General features: G+C 36.6%; 1 protein-coding gene across 8 annotated transcripts in view; it reads left to right on the top strand.

Annotated features, from left to right (window-relative positions):
* Nucleotides 1–27,321, top strand: part of AGBL4 (AGBL carboxypeptidase 4) — a 1,457,435-nt gene that overhangs the window by 705,713 nt on the left and 724,401 nt on the right. For all 8 annotated transcript variants that reach the window (XR_005788556.1, XM_040470173.1, XM_040470176.1 and 5 more), the window contains exon 4: nt 14,248–14,342. Coding sequence is in view for 7 of the 8 variants with exons in the window: in XM_040470173.1 (XP_040326107.1) it covers nt 14,248–14,342 (95 nt within the window). In the remaining variant the exon portion in view is untranslated. The remainder of the gene's footprint in view (nt 1–14,247; nt 14,343–27,321) is intronic.

The following is a 27,321-nucleotide window of genomic DNA, read 5'->3' as shown; positions in this document are numbered from 1 at the left end:
GAACTAACATAATAGTTCTACAGTATTACACTAGGACTAGTTATACACTAATTTCACCAGCATAATACACTCTAGTTCCATGCAAATGGCAAGATTTCATTCTTTTTGATTGCCGAGTAATACTCCATTGTATATATATACCACATCTTCTTTATCCATTTATCCATCAATGGACATTTGGGCTCTTTCCATACTTTGGCTATTGGTGATAGTGCTGCTATAAACATTGGGGTGCATGTGTCCCTTCGAAACAGCACAGCTGTATCCCTTGGATAAATACCTAGTAGTGCAATTGCTGGGATGTAAGGTAGTTCTATTTTTAATTTTTTGAGGAAACTCCTTACTGTTTTCCAAAGTAGCTGCACCAATTTGCATTCCCACCAGCAGTGCAAAAGAGATCCTCTTTCTCCACATCCTCACCAACATCTGTTATTGCCTGAGTTGTAAATGTTAGCCATTCTGACAGGTGTGAGGTGGTATCTCATTGTGGTTTTGATTTGTATTTCCCTGATGATGAGTGATGTTGAGCATTTTTTCATGTGTCAGTTGGCCATCTGGATGTATTCTTTGGAGAAGTGTCTATTTCTGTCTTTTGCCCATTTCTTCACTGGATTATTTGTTTTTTGGGTGTTGAGTTTCATTAAGTTCTTTATAGATTTGGGGTACTAACCCTTATCTGATATGTTGTTTGCAAATATCTTCTCCCATTCCATCGGTTGCCTTTTAGTTTTGCTGATTGTTTCCTTTGCTGTACAGAAGCTTTTTATTTTTATGAGGTCCCAATTGTTCATTTTTGCTTTTGTTTCCCTTGCCTCTGGAGACATGTTGAATAAGAAGTTGCTGCGGTCAAGATCAAAGAGGTTTTTGCCTGCTTTCTCCTCTAGGATTTTGATGGCTTCCTGTCTTACATTTAGGTCTTTCATCCATTTTTGAGTGTATTTTTGTGTATGGGGTAAGAAAGTGATCCAGGTTCATTCTTCTGCATGCCACTGTCCAGCACTACTTGCTAAAGAGACTGTCTTTATTCCATTGGATAGTCTTTCCTGCTTTGTTGAAGATTAGTTGGCCATACGTTTGTGGGTCTTTTTCTGGGTTCTCTATTCTGTTCCATTGATCTGAGTGTCTGTTTTTGTGCCAGTACCATACTTTCTTGATGATTACAGCTTTGTTATACAGCTTGAAGTCCAGGATTGTGATGCCTCATGCTTTGGTTTTCTTTTTCAAGATAGCTTTGGCTGTTGGGGTCTTTTCTGGTTCCATATGTTTATGGTATATTTTGATACAACCTTTTTGTAAAGCAGTCAGATATATCTGTGTTTTCCTTGATGGCTTATGTGCCTAGTGCTTTGCTTAAAAAGTCTTTATATATATTCTTAGTCCATAAAATAATCTCCTGTGTTTTACCTTGCACATTTTATTCCTTAATCCATTTGAAATTTATTTTTGTGTTTGGTATGAGGCAGGGAACTAACGTGATGTGTTTTCTATTATGAGTGACCCATTGATCCAGAACCATTCATTGTTAGTTCAACTTTTCATTCTGATCAGTGATATCATCTCTGATATATACATATATATATATATACACACACACATATATATATATACACACACATATATATATATACACACATACACATACACACATACAGTCAGTTTCTAGGCTCTCTGTTATGTTTCACTGGTCTTTTTCTATAGATCTATAAAAATAGAAGTCACATTTTTTTAATTACCATAACTTCATAGTAAATCTTGTCATCTGATAAGACTTTCTTTGCTTTTATTTTTGCCCTTTTCTTTCCCTCTGCATATAAGTTTTATTATCAGCTTATCAATTTTTTTACACACATACACATACACAGACACCAAGACACACGCACAACACGTGCACACGCGCATGCGCACACACAACTCTGCTGGGATTTTAGTGAATTACATTGCCTCTAATAATGAATCTTTAATTTTTTATTGTGATCTTTCCTCTACTTATTTAATCTTCTCTAATTTGTCTCAATAATGCTTTATAGTTTTCTGTGTAGAGGTCTTATGCTTTCTGTTACATTTATTTTAGTATTTGATATTTTCGATACTATAATTGTTATCACATTTACATTTTATTTTCTCATTGTTTATTGTGTGTGTGTGTGTGTGTGTGTGGAGAGAGAGAGAGAGAGAGAGAGAAAGAATTGATTTTTTCTTTTTTTTTCCTTTCAAATTTTTATTTAAATTCTAACTGAGAACAATCTGAGGGTTGATTGGGGGTGGGAGGGAGGAGAGGGCTGGTGATGGGTATTGAGGAGGGCACCTGTTGGGATCAGCACTGGGTGTTGTATGGAAACCAATTTGACAACAAAATTTCATACTAAAATAAATAAATAAATAAATAAATAAATAAATTCTACTTAGTTAACATACAGAGTAGTATTGGTTTCAGGAGTAGAATTCAGTAATTCATCACTTACATACAACACCCAGTGTTCATGATAACAAGTGCCCTACTTAATACCCATTATCCATCTAGCCCACCCCTCACCCAACTACCTCATCAGCTCTAAGTTTGTTCTTTAAGAATCTCTTATGGTTTGTTTCCCTCTCTCTTTTTTTCCCCTTTCCCATATGTCCATTTGTTTTGTTTCTTAAATTCCATATATGAGTGAAATCATACGGTATTTGTCTTTCTCTGACTGACTTATTTCACTTAGCTACTTCACTGTAGCTCCATCCACATCACTGCCAATGGTAAGATTCCATTCTTTTTGATGGCTGAGTATTACTCCATTGTATATGTATACCACATCTTTATTCATTCATTTGTCAATGGTCATTTGGGCTCTTTCCATAGCTTGGCTATTTCTGATTATGCTGCTATAAACATCAGCGTAGATGTACCCTTCAAATCTGTATTTTTGTATCTTTTGGATAAATTCGGGTAGTGCAATTGCTGGGTCATAGGATAGTACTATTTTTAACTTTTTGAGGAACGTCCATACTCTTCTCCAGAGTAGCTGCACTAATTTACATTCCCACCAACAGTGCAAGAGGTTTTTCTTTCTCCACATCTTTGCCAACACCTGTTGTTTCTTGTGTTGTTAATTTTAGTCATCCTGACAGGTGTGAGGTGGTATCTCATCATGGTTTTGATTTGTATTTTACTGATGATTGATGTTGAGCATCTTTTCATAAGTGTCTATTAGCCATCTGGATGTCTTCTTTGGAAAAGTCTTGACTTCTGCTCATTTCTTAATTGGATTATTGTTTTTTGGGTGTTGAGTTTGATAGGTTCTTTATAGATTTTGGATACTAACCCAAATAGGGATTTATCAGATATGTCATTTTCAAATATCTTCTTCCATTCTGTTGGTTGCCTTTAAGTTTTGTTGTTTCCTTCACTGTGCAGAAGCTCTTCATCTTGGTGAAGTCCCAAAAGTTTATTTTTGCTTTTATTTCCCTTGCCTCTGGAACTTATCTAATAAGAAATTACAATGGCCAATGTCAAAGAGGTTGTTGCCTGTGTTCTCCTCTAGGATTTTGATGGTTTCCTTTCTCACATTAGGTCTTCAATCCATGTTAAATTTATTTTTGTGTATGGTATAAGAATGTGGTCCAGTTTCATTCTTCTTCATGTCATCATCCAGTTTTCCCAACACCATTTGTTGAAGAGGCAATCTTTTCTCCCTTGGGTATTCTTTCCTGCTTTGTCAAAGTAGAGTTAACCATATACTTGTGGACCTATTTCTGAGTTTTCTATTCTCTTCCATTGATATGTGTCTCTTTTTGTGCTGGTACCACATTGTCTTGATGACTACAGCTTTGGTATTATAACTTGAAGCCCAGAATTGTGATGCCTCCAGCTTTGCTTTTCTTTTTCAAGATTGTGTTAGCTATTCAGGGTCATTTGTGGTCCCATATAATTTTAGAATTTTTTTCATGTAGCTCTGTGAAAAATGCTGGTATTATTTTGATAGGGATTACATTAAATGTGAAGATGGCTTTGGGTGGTACAGACATTTTAATAATATTTGTTCCTCTAATCCATGAACATGGAACTTTTTTTTCATTTCCTTGTGTCTTCTTCAATTTCTTTCATCGGTGTTTTATCTCTTTGGTTAGATCTTTTACCTCTTTGGTTAGGTTTGTTCTTAGGTATTGTATGGTTTTCAGTGTAGTTGTAAATGGGATCGATTCCTTGTTTTCTCTTTCTGCTGCATCATCATTATTTGTGCTGCATGCACAAATGAAACTGATTTCTGTACTTTGATTTTATATCGTGCAACTTTATTGAATTTGTGTACCAGTTCTAGCAGTTTTTTGGTGGAGTCTTTTGGGTTTTCCACATAAAGTATCATGTCATCTGTGAAGAGTGAAGTTTGACTTCTTCCTTGGTGATTTGGGTGCCTTTTTTCCCTTTTTGTTGTCTGATTGATGAGGCTAGGACTTCCAACACTATGTTAAACAATAGTGGTGAGAGGTGAGAGTGGACATCCTTGTCATGTTCCTGACCGTAGGGGGAAAGCTATCAGTTTTTCCCCATTGAGGATGATATTAGCTGTGGGTCTTTTGTATATGGCCTTTCTGATCTTGAGGTATGTTCCATCTATCCCTACTTTCTCAAGGGTTTTTATCAGGAAAGGATGTTGTATTTTGTCAATTGTGCTTTTTCTGCATCTATTGGCAGGATCATGTGGTTCTTATCCTTTCTTTTATTAATGTGATGTATCACATTGATTGATTTGTGGATATTGAACCAGCCCTGCATCCCAGGAATAAATCCCACTTGATCGTGATGAATAATTCTTTTAATGTTTTGTTGGATTCGGTTTGCAGTATCTTGTTGAGAATTTTTGCATCCATGTTTATTAGGGAAATTGGTCTATAGTCCTCCTTTTTAGTTAGGTCTTTGGTTTAAGAATCAAGGTAATGCTGGCATCATAGAATTAGTTTAGAAGATTTCCTTCCATTTCTATTTTTTGGAACAGCTTCAAAATAATCGGTATTAGCTCTTTTTTAAATGTTTGGTAGAATTCCCCTGGAAAGCCATCCAGCCTTGGACTCTTCTTTGTTAGGAGAGTTTTGATTACTGATTTAATTTCTTTACTGGTTATGGGTCTGATCAAATTTTCTATTTCTTTCTGGTTCAGTTTTGGTAGTTTATGTTTCTAGGAATTTGTCCACTTCTTCCAGATTGCCCAATTTGTTGGCATATAATTGCTCATAATATTCTCTAATAATTGTATTTCTGTGGTGTTGGTTGTGATATCTCCTCTTTCATTCGTGATTTTATTTATTTGGGTCCTTTCTGTTTTCTTTTTAACAATCTGGCTAGGGGGTTATCAATTTTGTTAATTCTTTCAAAGAACTACTCCTGGTTTCATTGATCTGTTCTACTGTATATCTATATCGAATCAACATTGATACCGATATAGATATATGATTGATTTCTGCTCTCATCTTTATTATTTCCCTTATTCTGCTGTTTTTGGGCTTTATTTGCTGTTTTGTGTTGTTGTTGTTGTTGTTGTTGTTGTTGTTGTTGTTGTTGTTGTTTTTCTGGCTCCTTTAGGTGTAAGGTTAGGTTATGTATTTGAGACATGTCTTCCTTCTTTAGGAAGGCCTAGATTGCTATATACTTCCCTCTTATGACTGCCTTTGCTGCATTACAGAGGTTTTGGACTGTTGTGTTTTCATTTTCATTGGCTTCCATGTACTTCTTTATTTCATCTTTAATTTCTTCTTTAACCCATTCATTCTTTAGTAGGACTTGGAGTTTAAAGAGCACCCTATGTCTTTTGATTGGAGAATTTACTTCATTTACTTTTAGAGTGGTTATTGATAGACATGTATTTAGTGTTGTTTTATTACTTGTTTTGTCATTGTTTCTGGAAATTTTCTCTCTTCCTTTGTAACCTTTGTTACTTTTGGTTTTTCTTTTCCACCCAAAGAATCCCCTTTAATATTTCTTGCAAGGCTGGTTTAGTGGTCATGAACTCCTTTAGGTTTTTTGTTTGTCTGTTTTTATTTTTTGTCTGAGAAACTCTTTATCTCTCTTTGTATCCTGAATGATAACCTTGCTAGATAGAGTATTCTTGGCTGCAGATTTTTCCCTTTCAGCACATTGAATATATCATGCCACTCCCTCCTGACTTGCCAAATTTCTATGTAGAAATCTGATGCTAACCTTACTGGTCTTCCCATCTAAGTTAGGGACTTCCTTTGTCTTGCTGCTTTTAGGATTTTTTTCTTTATATTTATGTTTTACAAATTTAACTACAATGTGTTGGTGTTGGCATGCCTTTATTGATTTTGATGGGAGTTCTCTGTGCCTCCTGGGTTTGGATGTCTGTTTCCTTCCCCAGGTAAGAGAATATTTCTGGTGAAATTTTTTTTGAATAAACCTTCTTCCTCCTTTTCTGTCTCTTCTTCTTCTGGTTCTCCTATGATACAAATATTATCATGCTTGATGGAGTCACTGAGTTCCCTAAGTCTACTTTCATGATCCAAGATTTTTCTTTCCCTCTTTTGTTCACCTTCATTGTTTTCCATTATTCTATTTTCTGTATCACTTATTTGTTCCTCTGCTTCTTCCCTTCCTGTGGTCATTCCAGCAGTTGATTTCAAATCTCAAATATTGCATTTTTCACTTTGGCCTGATTTTTTTTTTAGCTCTTTTGTGTCTGTGGTAAGGGTCTCCCTGATGTGCACTCTGCTGCTATGTTGTGGCTGTTTATCCTTCAGGTCAGTTCTCTACCGAATTTCTCCTTGTCTATAGTGGGGAATGTTTGGACCTTGACTAGAGTGTGGTGAGTTTTAACTAGGTGTGCTCTGGTCGGCTTGCTAAAAGAGACCTGATGTTATTTCCACTAGAATTGAAGCTCTTTAGAAGTCCAGGTTAGCAGACATGGTGCCTGCGGGGGGAGGGCCTCACTCTGTTGGTCAATAGGGCCCACTGTTTAGGCACATTTTCCCTAGAAATGCAGTACCAGTGGAGTGCAGCAGGACAAGACTTGGTGTAGGCAGTTTAGGCAGCCAGGGTTGGCACTGTGCTGTTCACTGAAGTTGGTTTACACTGTGGGTCAGGAAAAGGAAATGGTGCTCGCTGATTCTTTTGTCCCCAGAGGCAATTTCATCTCTCACAGATGTGCTCCAAAGAGAATGAACAGTCTCTCCCCATGCCATTTAGGCAATCCTCAGATCAAGCAGTCTGTCCCTGGGTTGTTTGCTTTCCTCTGCTCCAGGAGTAGTGCAGTATCCTCAGGTCTCTATCGTAACCAAGCCTGGGGACCTCTGAAACGCCAGTCTTTGATCCCCACTGGTTGCAAAAACTCATGAAATTCAGCCCCTCTCATCTTCCCAGCCAATGGCTTTGGGGAAGTGTTCTCCTTTTGCTTACCACTGTTTGCTCCAGTCCATCTCACCTTTCTCCACAATGAGGGCTCCCTCCCCCCTGCAACATCTGTAATCCATTTCTCCCCCAAACCATGTCTCCACACTTTCTACTTTCCTTGAAGTGGCCTCTTCTTTCCCTCTAGTAGTGCAGTTTGTTCTATCAGTCCTTAGGTCAATTTCCTAAGTATTCAGAATGATCTAACATTTCTCTAGCTGTGTTCCCAGGACAAGGCAAGCCTAGGGGCCTCCCACTATGGCGCCATCTTAGTTCTGAGTCTTGCTTTGAATCATCCCATAGTTTCTCAGTTTTAAAATCCTGCAGGGAAGGTTTGTGTGCTCCCCCATTCATTGGTTCCAGATAGTAATATGCTGAAGTCAGCCAGTGCCAGGTCTCAATGGCTAATTGTCAGATTTTCAAGAACTTTGTGACTTGTTAAATACAACTAACTTTAAAAATAAACACCCACATTCATAGTATCATTCACAATATTAAAGAGGTGGAAGCAACACAATGTCCAATAGATAACCAGATAAAGAAAATGTGGTATATACATGCAATGAAATATTATTCAGCCTGAAGAGCATATCCTTTTACATTTAAATTACCTTTAAATTACTGTGTAAATAAATATCTTTACATTTTAGTCATTCCCTGGGAAAGATGGTAAATGTGGATTTTTTTTTTCCTAATCAGTTTGGGAAATTTTTTTAAACATGTTAATCATTCAATTTCCAATATTTTGATTACTGATATTTGGAATTATTTTTACTATCTTATTTGATCTTCCCATATACAACGTTTTTTCCTTGCTTTTTATCCTCTATCCTGTCAAACTTTCTATTATATTTGCCATGTTTTCTTTATTCTCTTTTTCCTGTTACTCATTTGGAATTTATAACTCCTGTTTCTGTAATTATAGTGATTGCTCTTGAACTGCCCATGCTTATTTGTTATAATGTCTTAAGTTAATTAACATCCCTGTCCTCCTTTGGAACCATACAAAGTCATTATCATAGTTTAACTCTGATTTTGCCTCCCTCCACTTCAACCCAGCCCCAAACACATGTTATTGTTAACCAGTGTTTTTATGCAAACTTATTAGCACCCCTCAAATTTATTATTTCATAATATTTTTATGTAGTCAATTCTTATTTAGATTTACCTGTTGCTCTGCTCACTTTTGTTTCTTGCCACTCTTACATTTGGTGTTCAGTTTCTTTCTTTGAAGTTCATCCTTCAGTAAGTAGCTCCTTCACTGAGGGTCTGAAATTCCTATGCTTCTTAGGCTTTGTCTGAAAATTTATTTTACCTTCATTCTTGGGTGATCGTATGTTATTTTCAGGTCTCTCATGTTGCTGGTGTTAAGTCTGTTTAAGTCTAATTTCCTGTGTCTTTGTGGGTAATTTATGTTTTCTCTGGTTTGCTCTGAAAAAATGCCCTTTATTGTTGGTATTCTGCAGTTTCACTGGGATGTGTCTATATCTAGATTTTTTTAATCCTGCTTTGGACTGAGTTGTTATTCTTGAAATCTGAGTAGCATTTTCTTTTGAGAAAATGCTAGTTTCCTTTAGCTTCTTTCTAAAATTCATATCTAATGCAGATTTTTATTATTTCCTCTGTATCCCTTTGTCATACTTTTTATCGTCTGAATATACAGTGTTGAGTTTTGGAAGTGTCATCTATTCTGCATTCTAACCTATCTACTGAATTTAAGTTCAATTAGTGTAAAAAATATATTTCTAGAAGCTCTGTTTAATTTTTTAGAAAATATTTCTGGTCGTTAAATTTTTTTATTTATTTTGTTCTGTTTTCATGTGTTTGAAACATTATTTTAATTTTTTAGTCATTACAAAAATACTTTATAGTTGACCAGATAGTTTTATAAGTTGAAATTCTTTGTGGCCAAATTCATTTATCTATTTTTCTAGCTGATTCTTACTTTTAGTGTGGATTGTTTCCTTATGTGTTTTATAAATTTCTGTGAAATGTTAACCTCCACAGGACTTTATTTATGGAAATCCTATGTTCCTGGGTTGAAATGTGTGCATTCAAAACAACTTTTCATTGTTTTCACTAGGTTCTGTAGGACTATTTGCCTGTAACTAAATTTATTTTAAGTTCTTGACCTGGGTTCTTAAGTTGAAGCTATAGTATAAATTCAAACCTGAACCCAAATATGTTCTTGCCTATTTTATTTTTAATTATTTGTTTCTACCCCAAACCCAGAAATAGATAGGCATACTTCTTTGTCATCTCTTACTGTGAATGATTTCTTTCTAGACCATAGTTCTATGAATACTAAATCATTTTGAGAGTAGTAGTGTTATGGAGACATCTCATTCCAAACATCCTGGCTCATGCAGATTTAAGTTCTCATTTGCTATCCTTGCATGGATGTTAAAATGTAAGTTCCTAGATACCGAGACCAATAACCTTTCTGCACCTGTGTATTTTTCTGGACTCTGGATTTGTTTGTTTGTTTCTTTCTTTTTCTTTTTCTTTTTTTTTTTTTTCATTAGAGGCTCTTTATGTAAAGAATTTTCTCAACACAGTGTGTTTATTTTTTTCACCAAACTTCATATGGTTTTCCAACCAAATGTTCCAACCAAATGTTCCCCAGGTACCCTAACATTCTGCACAATATCATTTTTTCCATCTGCCTTAATATTATTTTCTATTTGTGCCTAGGCATGAAAAATTTTGGAGAATACTGCCATAGATAACCTTCTGCAAATTTCTAGAAACCACAGGAATATTTGAGAACATGCAGAAAGCAGGTTTTATTGGTCTTGGTATCTAGGAACTTATATTTAACATCCATGCAAGGACAGCAAATGAGAATTTAAATCTGCATGAGCCAGGATGTTTGCAATGAAATGCCTCCATTTTAAATCTAAAGTGGAAATCAAATGCTAAATTTATTTTTTAAATCTTCAAATTTTTAATTGAAACTTATCAGTTTGTGTCTGTGAACATATCATTTTTATATGAGGTTTTTATTTCTGAAATGGATATATGCAATTTGTAATCAAGACTTTTCAGTGACAATGTCTTCAAAATCTTAATAGTCACCATCAATGAGAAAGTGTTCACACAATAAAGTAATAAAAAATTTAAAACTGTTCAAATATTTAAACTATGTGAAATTATATTTAAGTCATTGAACAACTCTCCCTTTCCTTCCACTTATAATTGCGATGTTGAAATTTCATGTGAAAATCAAATGACTTTCAAATCTAAGCAAACTTTTAATAAATGTTGTTAGATAATGAATTATTTTAAAATTGTGATGACCCACTAATTTTCAGAATGCACGTGACTATTTAGAATAGTCCCTGGCGCTACCTTGGACAACCTTAAATGAGAAATTGACTCATGATTGGACAAAATTATCAGATATTTGCAAAGTCAGAGAATCAGATCCACTGCCTAGACAGCACGCAGTCTCTTCACTACATACCCAGCTACATTGGACCTCTCGATGGCTTACACCTAGAATAAAACTTGTACTCTTCTGTAACACCATGAACCCCTTGGTCAGAATGGACAGAGCTCTAGGCCTCAAACATATGGCTGCTTGAGAGCTATAATCCAGTCTGAGTCTAACAGTGTGCTGCAGGTCACTATTTACAAAGCTCTTATCTCAAGCACCATATTGCTAAAACAAGAATACTGGATTAAAAATTTAAATCTAAAGAAGAAAGAAAAAGAGGGGCACCTGGGTGGCTCAGTCAGTTAAGTGTCAGACTTCAGCTCAGGTCATGTGAGTTTCTGCTCGCAGTTTGTGAGTTCCAGCCCCGCATCAGGCTCTGTGCTGACAGCTCAGAGCCTGGAGCCTGCTTAGGATTCTGTGTCTCCCTCTGTCTCTGCCCCTTCCCTGATCATGCTCTGTCTCTCTCTGTCTCTCAAAAATAAATAAATGTTTAAAAAAAATTAAAGAAGAAAGAAAAAGAAATGAAGAAAAGATGGAAGAAGTTGTTAATGAACTGAAAGATCCTATTTTATTGAATATAAGGAGGAAGGCTTAATAAATATTGAGTACCTTTTATGAGCTAGGTATAATGTGCTGGGTGATTTATATATAATCTCACAGATTCTTATAAAACTTTGTTAGGGTGCTATTATCATCCCAATTTCAGATATAAATAATCAATATAAAATTATTTTGCCCAAACTCACAGAACTAGTGGAGAGCTGGGTTTCAGTTCAGATGCATCTGTCTGGAATGTCCATGATCTTCTTACTTTTGAGTCAATGGACTTGCTTCAAATTCTGGCTCTACTACTTATTATTTATGTGATTTTAATTTACTTACACTCAGTATTACTTGCCTCACCCATAAATAAAGGAAAATAAATAGTCCCTGTCTCAAAAAGTTCATTATCCTCAAAACAAATGAAATAATACATCAGATATCAGAGATTGTGATTGGTGTTGAGGCTCAAGAGTCAGTAGTTTTTAAAAGCTATCCAAATGATTCTAACATACAATGAGGCGATTCTAATATGAAACATATTGAAATAGTGTGAATGAGTGCTGAACTCATAATTTGGTACATAGAAGGTATTCAGGAATTGTTAGATATTATTATAATTGTCATTACCATTACCTTATGGATGCCATTTCTTGTGATGCATTGGGGTAAATAGTAGATACTGAAGTGTAAAATATGGAAAGCCAAGATTTCCTGCACTGCCTACTTCCAAATACCTTTGATTCTCATAGCCACATGTTGCCTTGCTAAATAGACTAGAAAACATTTTTAAAAAGCTTGGGAGGAGAATGGTGTTCTTTTTGCATGGGATGTCATAGAGGAAGTATAGTCTTTATTGTCCTTTATTAGCTTCAATTTCTTCACATCTAAAACTGGGCTAAAATAGACAGCTTTTGTTTATGGATAGAATATTTAAATAATATAGCATATTTAAAACACCTAGGAAATTTTACTGGAACTTAGTAGGATATTAATGAGCAACAGATATTTTGCTTTCTCATTTCTTTATTCCAGCTTCACATATGAACATTATTTATGTATTGGATTTTCATTGCATTTAGTATTAATCTGGATCCTGAAAGTGCAGTGTAACTTCCAGGTTCGCCGGAAATGGATCTGACACTTGGAAAATCTCAGAAGAGAAAGGGGGGAATAAGCCCTGTGAGATTCAAAGGCAATTTGTCCCCTTGATATTGATTTTCTTAAATCAGACAGTGGCCAAGACTCTGGGAGAAGTAATTGAACTGACAACAGGCAGGTCCATGTTATTAATAATTGAACAGCCTTAGACATTCTTGATGACTTAATTTAATGACAGAAGAGAGGTCTGCAACTGAAATGCCTGGTGATGGGGTCAGTAGGTAGGTCTCTGAGGAGAAAGGAAAACATGTTATTCCTAAGAGTTTATTTCATAGAAGAAAGCATTTCATGGTAGTCCCAAATATGAGACCTGAGAAAATAGCTTTGATTTTCTCTTTTAAGAAGAAAAAATGTTAAAGCCTTAAAAAATTACCATTATATTTATTCCTGCCCTTACTTTAGAAAATAGACTTGGTTAGAATTATAGAATTTTGGAACCTTAGTGAGTAATTCAAGGGTAGAGATAATGGACATTTTACTTATCTTTTTATTCCCTGGATTCAAATATCACATCTTCTGTTAATTGCATGACTTTGGACAAGTTAATTAGCCTCTCTGAGCTCAGCTCCCACATATGTAAAATGGATATGTTAATATTTTGTATAGTTATAGGACAATATTTAAACATTTATAAAAATAAACAAAATTCCTGGACTTAATATTATATAATACCTCACACAATAAATGTTTGCTAAGTGAGATAATATGTAAATTTTGATGCTCCCCTCTCTTTAATTGCCTATGGATAGAAAACCCAGCATATTGTAACCTTTTGAAAATTTTCCTTTTTTTCCCAACTATTCTGGTTGCCCTTGCTCTGGTTCCCATCCTCTTTTTTTTTTTTTTTTTTTTTTTTTGGACTATTTCAGGAGCCACAAAGTGTCTTTTAACCCCAATTCCCTTATCTTTCCTCATCTCTCTTCTTCACCTATAGTGAAGTTGACTACTAAAACAAAAACTAATCTCTTTTAACTAGACTATCCTTCTGGAAAGACTTTACTCATCTAGAACACTCCACTCCCCCATTTTAAAGTTGAGGACCAGAGAGGGGAAGTACCTATGCTTCTATGAGTTGTTGCTGAGATTAGGGTTGAGCTCAGTACAACTTGCCCCAGCAGAGGATAACAAAAGGTGGCGCAAAAGAGGACATATATTCTCCAGGTCTAGTAAAAGGGGTGCTGAGCAGTTGCAGAATTTTTTAACTTCAGTTTTGCACTCAATTATTATCTTTAGTTTGGTTGAACTTCAAATGTACTACTGTTACTCTAACAATACTGTTGTTCATTTCCATGTAAATTCTAGGTCATGCTGGAGAGAGGCAGAGTTAATAATAATAGCTAAAACTTATGTAGCATTAATTATGTACAAAGAATGGTTCCAAACACTGTGCATATATTAACTTAAATCCTAGGTACTATTATTATCTCCATTTTCCAATGAGGAAACCGAGGTATAGAAAGGTTTAGTAGCTTGGCAAAGTCACACAGTTTGAGAGTGGTAGAGTGGGATTAAAACTCAGGCTTCCAGGTTACAGAGTCTGTGCTCTTGACTATTACACTAAACTGGCACAAACACATTGTATTTCTCTGGGCACCATTTATTCTCACTATACTGGTGGCAAATAGTCCATATGGCTTCCTTTAACCCTGCTTATTATTTCCCTTCCTAATTAGCAGGAAAAGGAACTTGGATAGCATAGTCTTCTGATAAACTTTTCCCTTTCTTTCAGAGAGTCATCTTCAACATTGTTAACTTCAGTAAAACCAAGAGTCTTTATAGAGATGGAATGGCCCCTATGGTGAAATCTACTAGCAGACCCAAATGGTAAGTGACCCACAGAATGGGACCCACTTATGGTTGGAGAATTTGTCCAGATCTCAAAGTTTACATGCTGGATGGCCAGTGCTTAGTCTCACTGGCATTGACAGGAGTAAGATGAGTTTCTTGATGGCCATTGTCTGGGCTCTAGGTACGATTCTTTGAGAATGTTGGAATAGGGAACATAGTTCCATATATGGAGTGACCAGCATTCTATTATGAAGGAAGGTACAGTCTGTTACTTGGTGAACTTCCTGTCTTGTTGGTCTTTTATCATAGTATCTTTGGAAACATAATTGAAGTTGATGCTATGTTGTTTTGTTTTGTTTCCTAGCCTGAACACAGATGTTGTACCAGCAGAGCACTGGGAACTACAATTTAGTAGATTTCCCTTGCTTTGCTTGGTGTTTGTGGTGTTTTTGTATAGATGCTATGTGCTTTGTGGATGTTAAAGTTATATTTGTCCCATGCTATAGAAGGGTGAAGAGAGTTTGATAAGCTTGCTTAGTAATAGTAATAATTATGGCAGTGATGATGATTATAACTGCTCTCACTTACTGAGAGCATTTGCTGTCACTATTGTCATAACAGTTTTACAAGGGAGAGCTTAAATATTCACATATTACAGATGAAAAAATAGAGGCTACGAGAGGTTAAGTACTTTCTCAAGACCATAGATAGTTAAAGGAGGAGCCTATGTCATTTTTTATTACTTCACACTACCATTCAAACCAATTAATTTTTCATTCATCCATTCATTTATTCTTTCAACAAACATTGATTGAATGCAACAAGATGAGAGTTTTTAAAGACAGAAACCAGTGTTATTCATCTATCACACAGTAGGTATTAATTGAATGCTTGTTGAACTAAACTGAATTTGTTATGAGAATTTACATGTAAAGTGCCTGGCACTTGCTAAGTGCTCAATAAATGTCATCTATTATTAATAGTATTATGTAAAACACTATACAAATGTGAGGAATTGTTAATATTATTCTAGCTTTGATCCCTGTTCAAATTTTAATGACTAGTGAGGAGATCATCTCCAAATGTCTATATTTATAGAAAACTAGCAATTCATAAATATTAAATTGTGCTTTTATCTACAAACGATACTTGGCAATTTTCTATAAATGCTGGGCTATGAAGCTCAGGTTTATGAAAGTGTAGGCATTCAATGATAATGAAAACTGTTTATTAAAAGATAAAAATATCTTCCTGGGCCTGTTTTTTGCTTTGCTGCATCAAGTCAACTATACTCCTGTTCCTGGATCTCCTTTGACAATGGGATCTGGGCAAGGGATAAGCCTTTGTTTTGAGTTTCTGAATTCAGCCCAGTGGATAATAATATAGCATGTCTCTCTGCTAATAGGTATATGTGTAAATGTGTACTTCAAACCTTGCTAACAAAAGGACATCACTGTTGATCTGCTCATGAGAACCCTCAAAATAACATTGTACTTCTTTTATTAGGCTCTGTGTTAGGATCTTACCCAGCAACGGTAATCACTATCCTTTTTCCCCAACTGTTCAATGCTGGAGTCTTCTCTTTTTTCATGCTTTTAAAATCCTTAAGCCTTAATCATTTTGTTTTGTTTTGTTTTGTTTCATATGGATTATCATTTGGGGCCTCTCTGTCAGGGCTCTTGACAAGATTTTGAAATATTAATGAGCCCTTGCATTTATATTATAATACCTGAGGATTAAGTTAGTGCTCTTATCCAATATTGGCAGGCTCTCAGAAGCAGCCATTATCCAGTCATTGGGCTTCTCTAATAGTCTGAAAGAGTTTAAATGTTCAGAATTGAGTTTATTGTAGTTCATCAGCCCAGTAAGGCACTAAGTACCAGAGCAAATCAGGTTGTTGATATGCCTCATTTCTTGTCTTTTTTACTTTGCTATCCCCAGACTTTGGATGCAAAGCTACTCACTTCTTTCATAGCTCCCTTTCTTCAATCCAGACTGAGATATTTGTTTACTTAGTAGGATTTTATTGATTATCTTAATGTGCCATGTACTATCTTAGATGTTGGGGATACAGTATGAATATGACAGAAGAGATCTGTTCTCAAAGAGAACTTTCTTTTTAGAATTTTATTAACTGATCTTTACCTGCCATAATTGTTTCTCTCTTTGCTACTGGTTTGCTCCAAGGATTCATTCTGCCCTTTGGTGCTTTCTGCCTAGGATTTTATTCTGTTTCTTGTGTCAGTTACCTGTACCAGAACCTGTCTTGCAATAGTCATTATTCTAAATGTTTTTAGGCCAACACAAAAAGTGTACATGACTGGCTCTCTTAATATTAGATTTTATTGGCCCTGTGGAGTGCATCACAATTTAGGATTCTAGACAACAGCCTGGCTTAAGACTGACAAATACATTATAGATCCCAGTATTAGAATAGCTCCTGTAGTGTTTTCCTAATTCCAGTTTTCCCAAAACCAAGGCAACCAAACAAAAGGACACGTTTCTGATACTTTTCTTACCTGCGGGCTTCACTTCCTTTAATATTTCAACCAGGCTTTGAAAAAAACTCTTACTTCATAAAAAGTATTGAAAATTCTAATTTTCCTGGATGAAATATATACCAGATTAGGAAAAGGTACTTTTCTAGGTGAAATATAACATTCTTCTTCATTTCTGTTATAGGGGTCATAACTGATGTCAAGTAAAGATGCCTTCAGGCCTTAGTACAGGTCTGGAAATCAATTAGTTGTAGAAAGAAGATGAGCAAAAGAAGCAACTAAAAAGCCATTGTGCAAATATATGGCCACTCAAGGCTATTCGGCCTTGAGGAGATAAAGTGAGAATACCTAGCAACAAAATGGAGAAGGTTTTTTTTGCAGTTTTTCTGCCTATTTTAGTTCACTCTAATTTTGTTTCCATATTAGACTTTTTAAGAAGTGTTAGTTGTTAGCTCAAGTTTCTGCAACCACAATGCATTAATATGTTTTAATATTGTCCAAGGCTGAGATTGCTTTTTGATAGCCACTGCAGGGAACTGGCATTAAAAGACAGCCAAAATCTGTATTCTTACCTAAGCAGAAACTAAGCCTAGGATATTTACACAAGCAGTAAGTGGTGGCATTAGCCAGAGACCCCAGAACTCCAAGTTTACTGTTCCTCCCATATTCTCTGCATGGAGAAGGTGGGAAAAGGAGACGCAAATAAGCAGAGAGTTACATACTGCTGTGTGACCTTTGGTAGATCTGGAATAACTTTTCTGGTTGACTTGTCCGTTATAGTAGATTGAGAAGATTAGACTAAACCTTAGAGGTGGCTTCCATTTAACACAATTTTATTGAACATCTAAGTTTCTACTAGGTTCTGGGGTGATCATATGAATCTGATAACATGAATAACGTGATCTGGATTATTTCTTTAAGATTTTATTTTCTATGGGGCGCGTGGGTGGCGCAGTCGGTTAAGCGTCCGACTTCAACCAGGTCACGATCTCACGGTCCGTGAGTTCGAGCCCCGCGTCGGGCTCTGGGCTGATGGCTCAGAGCCTGGAGCCTGTTTCCGATTCTGTGTCTCCCTCTCTCTCTCTGCCCCTCGCCCGTTCATGCTCTGTCTCTCTCTGTCCCAAAAATAAATAAACGTTGAAAAAAAAATTTTTTTTAAAGATTTTATTTTCTAAAAATTTAAATGGAACACAAACAGAAATAAGTACAGTATAAGGAGCATTGTGCCAATAAACATTAGGGAATTATGTAAAATATGATGTGGGACTAGAGAAGAGGAAGAAAACTACATGATTAGGGCTATGGAGAGTAAAGAAGCAGCTTTGCACGCACTTGGTACTTCACCTAGATCTCAAGGAAATGGGACGTGAACAAAATTAAGGAAATGGATTTCCAGATTGAAGATATAACATGATGAGCTATAACAACTCTTTTATAAGCTTCAGTTTCCTTACTATAAAATGCAAAATAGCTTTCTTGAGGTTTTTATAAGAAACATATGTGAAAACGTCTTTAAAAAGTCTCAAATAACTTATTAACTCAATTAATTCCCTGCCCATTTCTTTTCTTTTTTCCTGACTCACTCAAGACTAATTGAGTAAGCATTATGCCTTCTCTCCCTCCCTCCTTTTCTTTTTTCCCTCCCTCCTCTCCCTGTCAATAAATCCTTACTGAATAGTTACAATGAACCAAGACTTACGCTTGGCATCAGAACAAAATAGTGGGGAGAGATATAATTCCTGTTCTGATAGAGCTCATAGTCTGCTGGGCTAGACATGAAACATATAACTACAGTAAAGTGTGATAACTGTTATAACAGGGGGAATTAAGCATGCTGTGGAAACTATTCAGCATTTAAGACTTAAGCTGCTCCAGGGATAAGAGACCTTCCTTAGGTGTGTTATGCTGAGAACTAAGACAAAAGCAGTAAGATCATAGTAGGCAGAGATATGTGTGAAGAAATAGAATGTGTTTGAAGGCCAAGTGATGAGAAAGAACATTACCTCTTTGATGAGCAAAGGCCAATATGATTGGAACATGAAATTCTTTCTTTAATTTTTAAAAAATGTTTATTTATTCTTGAGAGAGAGCATGAGCAGGGGAGGGGCAGAGAGAGAGGGAGACACAGAATATGAAGCAGGCTCCATGTTCTGAACTATCAGCACAGAGCCTGACGCAGGGCTCAAACCCACAGACTGCGAAATCATGACCTGAATTGAAGTCAGACACTTAACCACTGAGCCATCCAGGCACCCCTGGAACCTTAAATTCTAAAGAGAAGGTGACTAGAGTGGTATGTAGGAGTGAGACTGAGGTGAGCTTTGTAAGCCAAGGTGAAGAACTGGACTTGATTCTGAAGGCACTTAAAGAAATTAAGCAGGAGCACGACATGACCAGAATGGCATTTTGGAAGGTTCAGTCTTATTGCTAAATAGAAAATATCTTAGGAAGACAGTTGTTTGGAGGTTTTTTGTAATACCTTAGGCTACAGCTGATGATGGATTAGACTGATAACGTTAACAATGAAAACAAGTGGAGGGATTTGAGGGTTAACAGAAGATTGAATCAGTTTAACCTTTTGATTGACTAGATGTGGAGATTAAAGAGAGGCAGGAGTTCTAGATGACTCCTGGGTTTTCTGGCATGTGCAACAAAAGCGGTGGTGGTGCCGTTTATGGAAGACAAAGGTTATAGGTGGAAAGACAGCTTTGGCAGATTTGGTTGGAAAAAGGAGATGGTTAGCTTGGCTTTGGAAACATTCAGCTAGAAGTTTCTGAGAGATATTCAAGTAGTTATGTCAAGTAGGCAGTAGGATATATTGGTGAGAGATTCAAGAGAGGAATCTTGAGATGGAAATTCAGGAGTCATCAGCCTGTAGATGATAACCAGAATGGTGGGGGCAGATGTGATGTCTGAGAGAGGTCATATGGGCTAAAGAGGGAAAATTAGGACAGGCCTCTGAGAAATCCTTCAATTTAAAAGTCAGGTAGAGGATGAGAAGCTCACCAAAGAGGATAAGAGGAACTGACCAGAGGGGTGGGAAGAAAACCAAGATAGTATGGTGTCATGTAATAAAGAGGAGAGGGCTTTTCTAAAAAAGAGGAAGTGACTAACAATGCCAACTGCTACTGAAGGTCAAAGATAATTTAAGTATTAAAATGTCCAATGCTTGTAGCAATGTGGAGGTTATTAGGGGTTTTGTTGAGTGCCATTTTACTGATGTGGCAGGAGTTAAGCCAGCTGTCTGAGATAATGAGTGAGATAAACTTCTTTAAAATGTTTGGCTATGAAAATTCAGGAAAGAGATACAAGCCCTCAGACAGACAGCAAGTAAATGGGCAGTTATAATACATATTCTTTTGAATTAAGTATAGTGATAGCTATGTACAAGTAGCAATAGCTCTATATTATTCTTTTTTTAAATTTTGTTAATGTTTATTTATTTTTGAGGGAGAGACAGAGACAGAGTATGAGCAGGGGAGGGGCAGAGAGAGAGGGAGACACAGAATCCGAAGCAAGCTCCAGGCTCTGAGCTGTCAGCACAAAGCCCGATGCAGGCCTCAACTCACCAACCAGGAGATCATGGCCTGAGCCAAGGTCGGATGCTTAACCAACTGAGCCACCCAGGTGCCCCACACTCTGTATTATTCTTAATGTAATGATAATCTTTATCCTTGATATTATGAAAAAAGAAACTAAAATTTTGAAATTAAAGATATATTTTCTGAAATAATGGGGCTTTACTCTATTGTTACAAAAATACTATTTTGTTTGAAAAATTGTAAATTCATGGATTAATATTTTTCAAAACAAGTAAGTCATACATTTAAAATTAAATTATATCCCCTGGCCCCCCATATACCTAATCCTCCTGCTTTATTTTTCTGTATAGCACTTATTACCATCTATCAAGCTATAATGTATTATTTATTTTGTTAGCTGTCTCTATATCTATTAGAAAGTAAGCATCATGAGAATAAGGATTTTTGTCATTTTTTTTTGTTTACCTATGTATCCTTAGCACCTTGAACTGTGCTTGGTATATTGTACATACTCAATAAATATCTGTTAAATAAATGAATTAATACATTATTCCTCTGCTAAATCTAACAATTGTTTTAATTTTACATATTCTTTATTAGTTTTTGTTTCCATGAGCACATTTTCATGTAGCAGCAATCTAATATCAAAAATATATACCCATTTATATTCTGTTCCTTTTCACAATTTATTATATCTCTGTTGGTGAGCATTTAGTTTTTTAATATATTTTTTCTAAAGTAGATAATATTATAATAGGTAGATTTGTCAAATTATTTTTTTAGAATCAGAGAGATTTGGGGCGCCTGGGTGGCGCAGTCGGTTAAGCGTCCGACTTCAGCCAGGTCATGATCTCGCGGTCCGTGAGTTCGAGCCCCGTGTCAGGCTCTGGGCTGATGGCTCAGAGCCTGGAGCCTGTTTCCAATTCTGTGTCTCCCTCTCTCTCTGCCCCTCCCCCGTTCATGCTCTGTCTCTCTCTGTCGCAAAAATAAATAAACGTTGAAAAAAAAATTAAAAAAAAAATAAATAAAAAAAAAGAATCAGAGAGATTCTCCTAAGGGAGAGATTACAAGATTAATTACTATAAGCTTCTGCTATGCATGCTCTCAAAATATGTTCCACCAATTTAAAATGCTACTCTTGGTCTGTCTCTATCAGTTTTACTGCAATCTGGACAGCATTAAGGATTGTCATTGAATAAAAAAAAAAAAAAAAAACTAGTTTAGAAGCTGTAAGATGTCCATTTTGTTCTTTTTTGTTCTCATTTGAACTTGTGTCTTAAGAATATTGGCATTAGTATAGTGTCAAAACTGAGTTTCTAAAAACACAAATATGAATGCATTAAAAAGAAAAGACATTACAAACATTCTGGGAAAGGATGGAGTAGATGCACTCTTCCTATTTCTCCCACTAAGTATAGCTAAAAGCATATACCTTATTTACGTAACAAACATAAAAGACCTGAAAGGTGGAGAGAAGAGGGAAGACTGGCTAAGTCTCTCAGGACCTGAGAAATGCTATATTGGTGAGTTCCCTGGGTTTCATTTTTGCTTCATATACTAGAATGGTTGCTTGAGAAGCCAGAAACCTAACCCGGAAATGCCAATTGTCATAGGTGAAAAACAAATCTTCCCCAAACCCAGTTCTTGCTGAACAAAAGACATAAAAGGGGGAGGGGGTGGTTAGCCTAGTAGGACAGAAAACTTTGAGACAATAATTGCCCACTCTAGCTGAACACCATGGTAAAAAACTGTCCATTTCCACCCTCACCAACAAAGGAGGGGTGAGGAACCTAGACTTCCGTCTTTGTTCCAACCTTCCACCAGGTGGTGTCAGAAAAAAGTAGGGAACTGGGTATTTCATTCCTCCTAGTCAGTAATGAATCCTTTCCTCTTCTACATGATGTCAGACCACATAAGTCTGGACTTCTGCCACACACTCGAAGAAGGATCAATAGGAGAGTGCAGGGACAGAGGATAGGATAAGTGAACTTGAGGATAGAACAATAGAAGTTACTAGATCTAAACAATAGACAAAAAATTGACTAAAAAGAAAAATGAACAGAACCTCAGGGACCTATGGGACCAATAGTGTGACATTCATGTCACTAGAATTTGAGGAGTGGTGAAAAAAGTGTTTAAAATAGCTGAAATCTCCTCAAATTTGGCAAAAGACATAAACCTATAGATTCAAGAGAGTGAATGAACCCAAAACCAAAAAAAAAAAAAAAAAATGAGGGAAATCCATGCCAAGAAACATCATAATCAAACTAAGGCAAGAAAGAATCTTGAAAGCAGTGAGAGAAAGTAACACCTTACCTCATAAGGGGAAATTTTGAACACAACAGATGACATCCAAGATTATAGAGACCAAAGGGAAGTGGCACAGTATTCTTCAATGTTGAAAGAAAAAAACCGTAAACTCAGAATCCAATATCCAGCAAAAAAACATTCTTCAAGAAATCTAGACATTTGGGTGAAGGAAAAACTAAGAGTATTCAACAGAAGACCTCCCCTAAAAGAATGGGAAAAGGAAGTTCTTGAAACAAAAATGATAGCAGAAGGACTCTTGGAATGTCAGAAAGGAAAAAGACAACACAAAGAGTAAAAATATAGGTAATACAATAAACTCCTTTAGCTCTGTGTATTCTAAATTTTGTTTGATGTTTAAGCAATAATCATAACACTGATGCACAATGTATGTGGAGGAAATATTTAATATAATATTATACGTAGTAAGGTAAAGGGACTTAAAAGGAAGTAGTTTTTGCACTTCAATCAGCTTGGTATATGTCATCACCAATAGACTGTGATAAGTTATGTGTGTGTAATGTCACAGAATGGTAAGGGAGAGTGGGGTCGGTGTGACCATAAAGCGGTAGCATCTGAGAACTCTTTGTGGTAATGAAATAGTTCTGTATCTTGATTGTGGTGGTGATTATATGTGATAAAATGGTGTAGAACTATACACACATGTTGTACCAATGTAAATTTCCTGGTTTTGAAATTGTTATTCATTATTCACAACTATAGTTAGGAAAGATGCCGCCTTTGAAGGAAACTGGGTGAAGGGTACACAAGACTTCTCTGTACTATTTTTGGAAATCCATGAGAATCTATAATTATCTCAAAACAAAAAGTAAAACTGTATTACTTACCCCACTCCTTTTACAAAAAAAGCCCCTAAAGTATAAGAATATTTTGAAGAATGTCAACAAGTGCAGAAGGATCTGAAGCTTCCTAAAGATTGAATGAGGGGTATGAGAAAAACATGGGGAGGGTCTTTTTGAATGTGTAACAAAAGGAAAAACTCTAAAAAACATATTCCAGAATGAATCATGTGACCTGAGGAAATGTAGAACTAGAAATAAGGCAGTGGGGTAGGAGTAACATACACTTGAGTCTGTATTCCCTCTCTGGGTCTTCTAGAAGCTCATGGAATGAATCAGGAGTAAGTCCTTTAACCTCTGTGTGCCACCATTTCTTCACACAGAGTACAGCAAAGTTGTCCAATCTAGGTGATTTTCACTCTGTGCTGCCTGAAGAGTTCTTACATAGGGCAAGGAGAAAATTCACTGAAAATGCAGGCCATTCTCTCTTATTTCCACCAGAGCAAATGTGCTTTTGTCTGTTTCACTTCTCAGTTATCTGAATCAAATTTTATTTTAAAAAACAGATATACTGATATTCCTCACCACTCTATATAAAATACAGATTATTATTCACGCTGTTTCAGATGGGGAAATAGAAACTGCAAGAAGATATATGACTTTCACAAATCATACAGCAAGTAAATGCATAGCAGAGCCCGGAGCCCACTTGGGAATGACTTGTCTACCTATCACTTTCCTCACTGCTGACGCATTGCCTTCAAATAAAAGTTGAAAACTTTGAGCTTGGTAACAATTTCTAACCATTTCCTTTAGTTTTATAAAGTGCATCCTACCAGGGGCGCCTGGGTAGCGCAGTCGGTTAAGCGTCCGACTTCAGCCAGGTCACGATCTCCTGGTCCGTGAGTTCGAGCCCCGCATCAGGCTCTGGGCTGATGGCTCAGAGCCTGGAGCCTGTTTCCGATTCTGTGTCTCCCTCTCTCTCTGCTCCTCCCCCGTTCATGCTCTGTCTCTCTCTGTCCCAAAAATGAATAAACGTTGAAAAAATAAAATAAAATAAAGTGCATCCTACCAATAAGACCAGTGCAGCAACAGGGGGGCTCTCAGTGTGTGCTGAGTTCGAGACCTGCCTCAGTAGAAGGAGGATCGCCATCTGTCAGGGAGACAGTGGGGGGGATTCCTGCACTGGGAGGGAGGGCGGACCATCCCTATCGCTGTCAGCATTCCCAGTCAAATTAGAGGGCATGCTGGGAAAGCACTGTAGTTATTATAATTGTTTAACCTCAAAACTCAAATGGAAGGGAGCACACAAAGGAAGAGAGAAAGAAAGGATTCATGCAGGGTGCCTGGGTGGCTCAGTCAGTTAAGCATCCGACTTCTGGTCGGGTCATGCTGACGTCTCAAAGCCTGGAGTCTACTATGGATTCCGTCCCTATGTCTCTCTGCCCTTCCTCTGCTCACACCCTGTCTCTCTCTCTTTCTCTCTCAAAAATAAATAAACATTTTTGACAATAAAAAAAGAAAGGATATATGATACAATCCCAGTCATGGGATGGTGAGACAAATGAGGAAATGAGTGAGGGGCAGATAATTTGCTGGTTAATGAACCTAAAGGTGGTGACTTCCAAGATCTCTCCATATTCAAACTGGACTAAAATATTACGATTCCAGTCTCCTTGTAGGGAGTCCAGTTCAATTTAATTCAAGTTTACTGTATATCTTTCTGCCATAAACAGCTTTCAGACATTGTACTAGGTGCTTTGATTCTCTTGGAACCTTGGGAAGGGTATCTGTCACTTTCCCAATTTTACAGATGAGCATATGATACCAAGGCTCAGGGTGATGAAGTAACTTGCCTAGATAGTTTAGGAGAGTTAGAAAATGACAGAGCTTATATTTGAATGTAGAGTTGCTCATTTTAATCTTAATCCTTTTTCCTGTTATAGTATAGTACTGGTGAATAGCTTAAGCTTTGGAGTGGAGAATTTAACTTAGCTCTGTCGTGTTTGTTGTGAGGAGGATAAGTGACTCACTCAAGATCATACAGCAAGTAAGTGCAGAGCAGAGCCTCTTACAACAAGTGCAGAGTCCTCATGGGACTGACTGGCAGACCCATCACTTTCTTCTCTGCTGCCATACTACCTCCTTTTCCTTTTACTCCAGGTAAAGGGGCTGAAGTGTAACAACATGGTGCAGGAAAAAAAAAAAAAAAAAAAAAAAAAAAAAACATTGGCTTTGTGATCAAACATGAATTCAGATCTTACCTCCGGCTTTTGTATAGCACAAATAGTGGCTACCGTTAATTAACCTCAAATAATGCACTCACTGTGCTAATGTGCTGCATGATTTCTCTCTAATCACACAGGCCAGGACATGAGTGAGGAAACCTTGTGTTTGTGACATGTGGTGCCAACATCTCAGAAGGAAGTAGTCTTGGTGATCACCTAGCCCAAAGCCCTCATTTTGCACAGGAAGAAACTAAAGTACAGAGAAGTATTTGTCTAAAGACTCCACTGTTCTGCAAGAATTATTATTGAACCCAGTCTGTCTAACTCTTTGGTCATAACATGAAACAGTGTGCAAAACACTTTATTTGTTAGAAAATGATTTTGCATCATGATATCCTCATAATAGCTCTAGGAGACAGTGAAAGTCAGAGATTATCACTTCCAGGTGAAGAAAATAAGGCACATAAAGGATCACATAACTAGTCAGAGGAAGAGTCAAGAAGCTGTCCCAAATCTATGAGACCTGTAGCCATACTGTTTCTTATTTTGTTTCATCCTATCCTATCCTATCCTATCCTATCCTATCCTATCCTATTCTAATTTTTTCATCATGATAAATGTACTCTTAAATCTCCATCACCTATTTCACCCATCCCCACATCTACCTCCCCTCTTGTAACCATGAGATTATTCTCTATCATAAAGATTCAGTTTCTTGATGTATCTCTCTCTTTTTCCATTGCTCATTTGTTTCTTAAATTCCACATACGAGTGAAATCATATGATACTTGTCTTTCTTTGAACTTATTTCACATAGTATTATTATACTCTCTATCTCTATCCATGTTGTTGCAAATGGCAAGATTTCATTCCTTTTTATGGCTTAATAAAATTCCATTGTATATATACCACATTTTGTTTATCTATTCATGTGTCCATGGACACTTGTGCTGCTTCTGAGTTTGGCTATTGTAAATAATGCTGCCATAAACATAGGGGTGCGTGCATCTCTTTGAATCAGTGTTTTTGTATTTTTTGAGTAAATACCCAGTAGTGTGATTACTGAATCATAGAGTAGTTTTATTTTTTAGCTTTTTTAGGAACCTCCAAACTGTTTTCCACAGTGGCTGCACCAGTTTGCATTCCAACCAACAGTCCATGAGGACTATTTCTCCACATCCCTGCCAATATTTGTTGTTTCTTGAGTTTTTGATTTTAGCTTTTGGTCTTTTTTTTTTCTTTTCCTTTTTTTTTTTTTTTTTTTTTGGCAGGGGAGAGATTGTGTGCAAGCAAGGGAGGGAAAAAGAGAGGGAGAGAGTCTTAAGCAGGCTCACACCCAGCATGGAGCCCAATGCAGGGTCAATCTCATGACCCTGAGACCATGACCTGAGCTGAAATCAAGAGTCAGTTGTTTAACTGACTGAGCCACCCTAGGCTCCCTGATTCTAGCCATTTTGAATGGTGTGAAGTGATAACTCATTGTGATTTTGATTTGAATTTCCTTGATGATGAGTGGTGTTGAGTATCTTTTCTTGTGTCTGTTTGCCACCTGGATGTATAAGCCTTTATCTTGATGAAGTCCTAATACTTCATTTTTGCTTTTGTTTCCCTTGCCTCCAGAGACATGTCTAGTAAGTAGT

The sequence above is a fragment of the Herpailurus yagouaroundi genome, unplaced genomic scaffold (genome assembly GCF_014898765.1).
Source record: "Herpailurus yagouaroundi ecotype Mexico unplaced genomic scaffold, PumYag 77, whole genome shotgun sequence".
In the NCBI taxonomy this organism is placed as follows: domain Eukaryota; kingdom Metazoa; phylum Chordata; class Mammalia; order Carnivora; family Felidae; genus Herpailurus; species Herpailurus yagouaroundi.
This window is presented reverse-complemented; position numbering and strand designations above follow the sequence as displayed.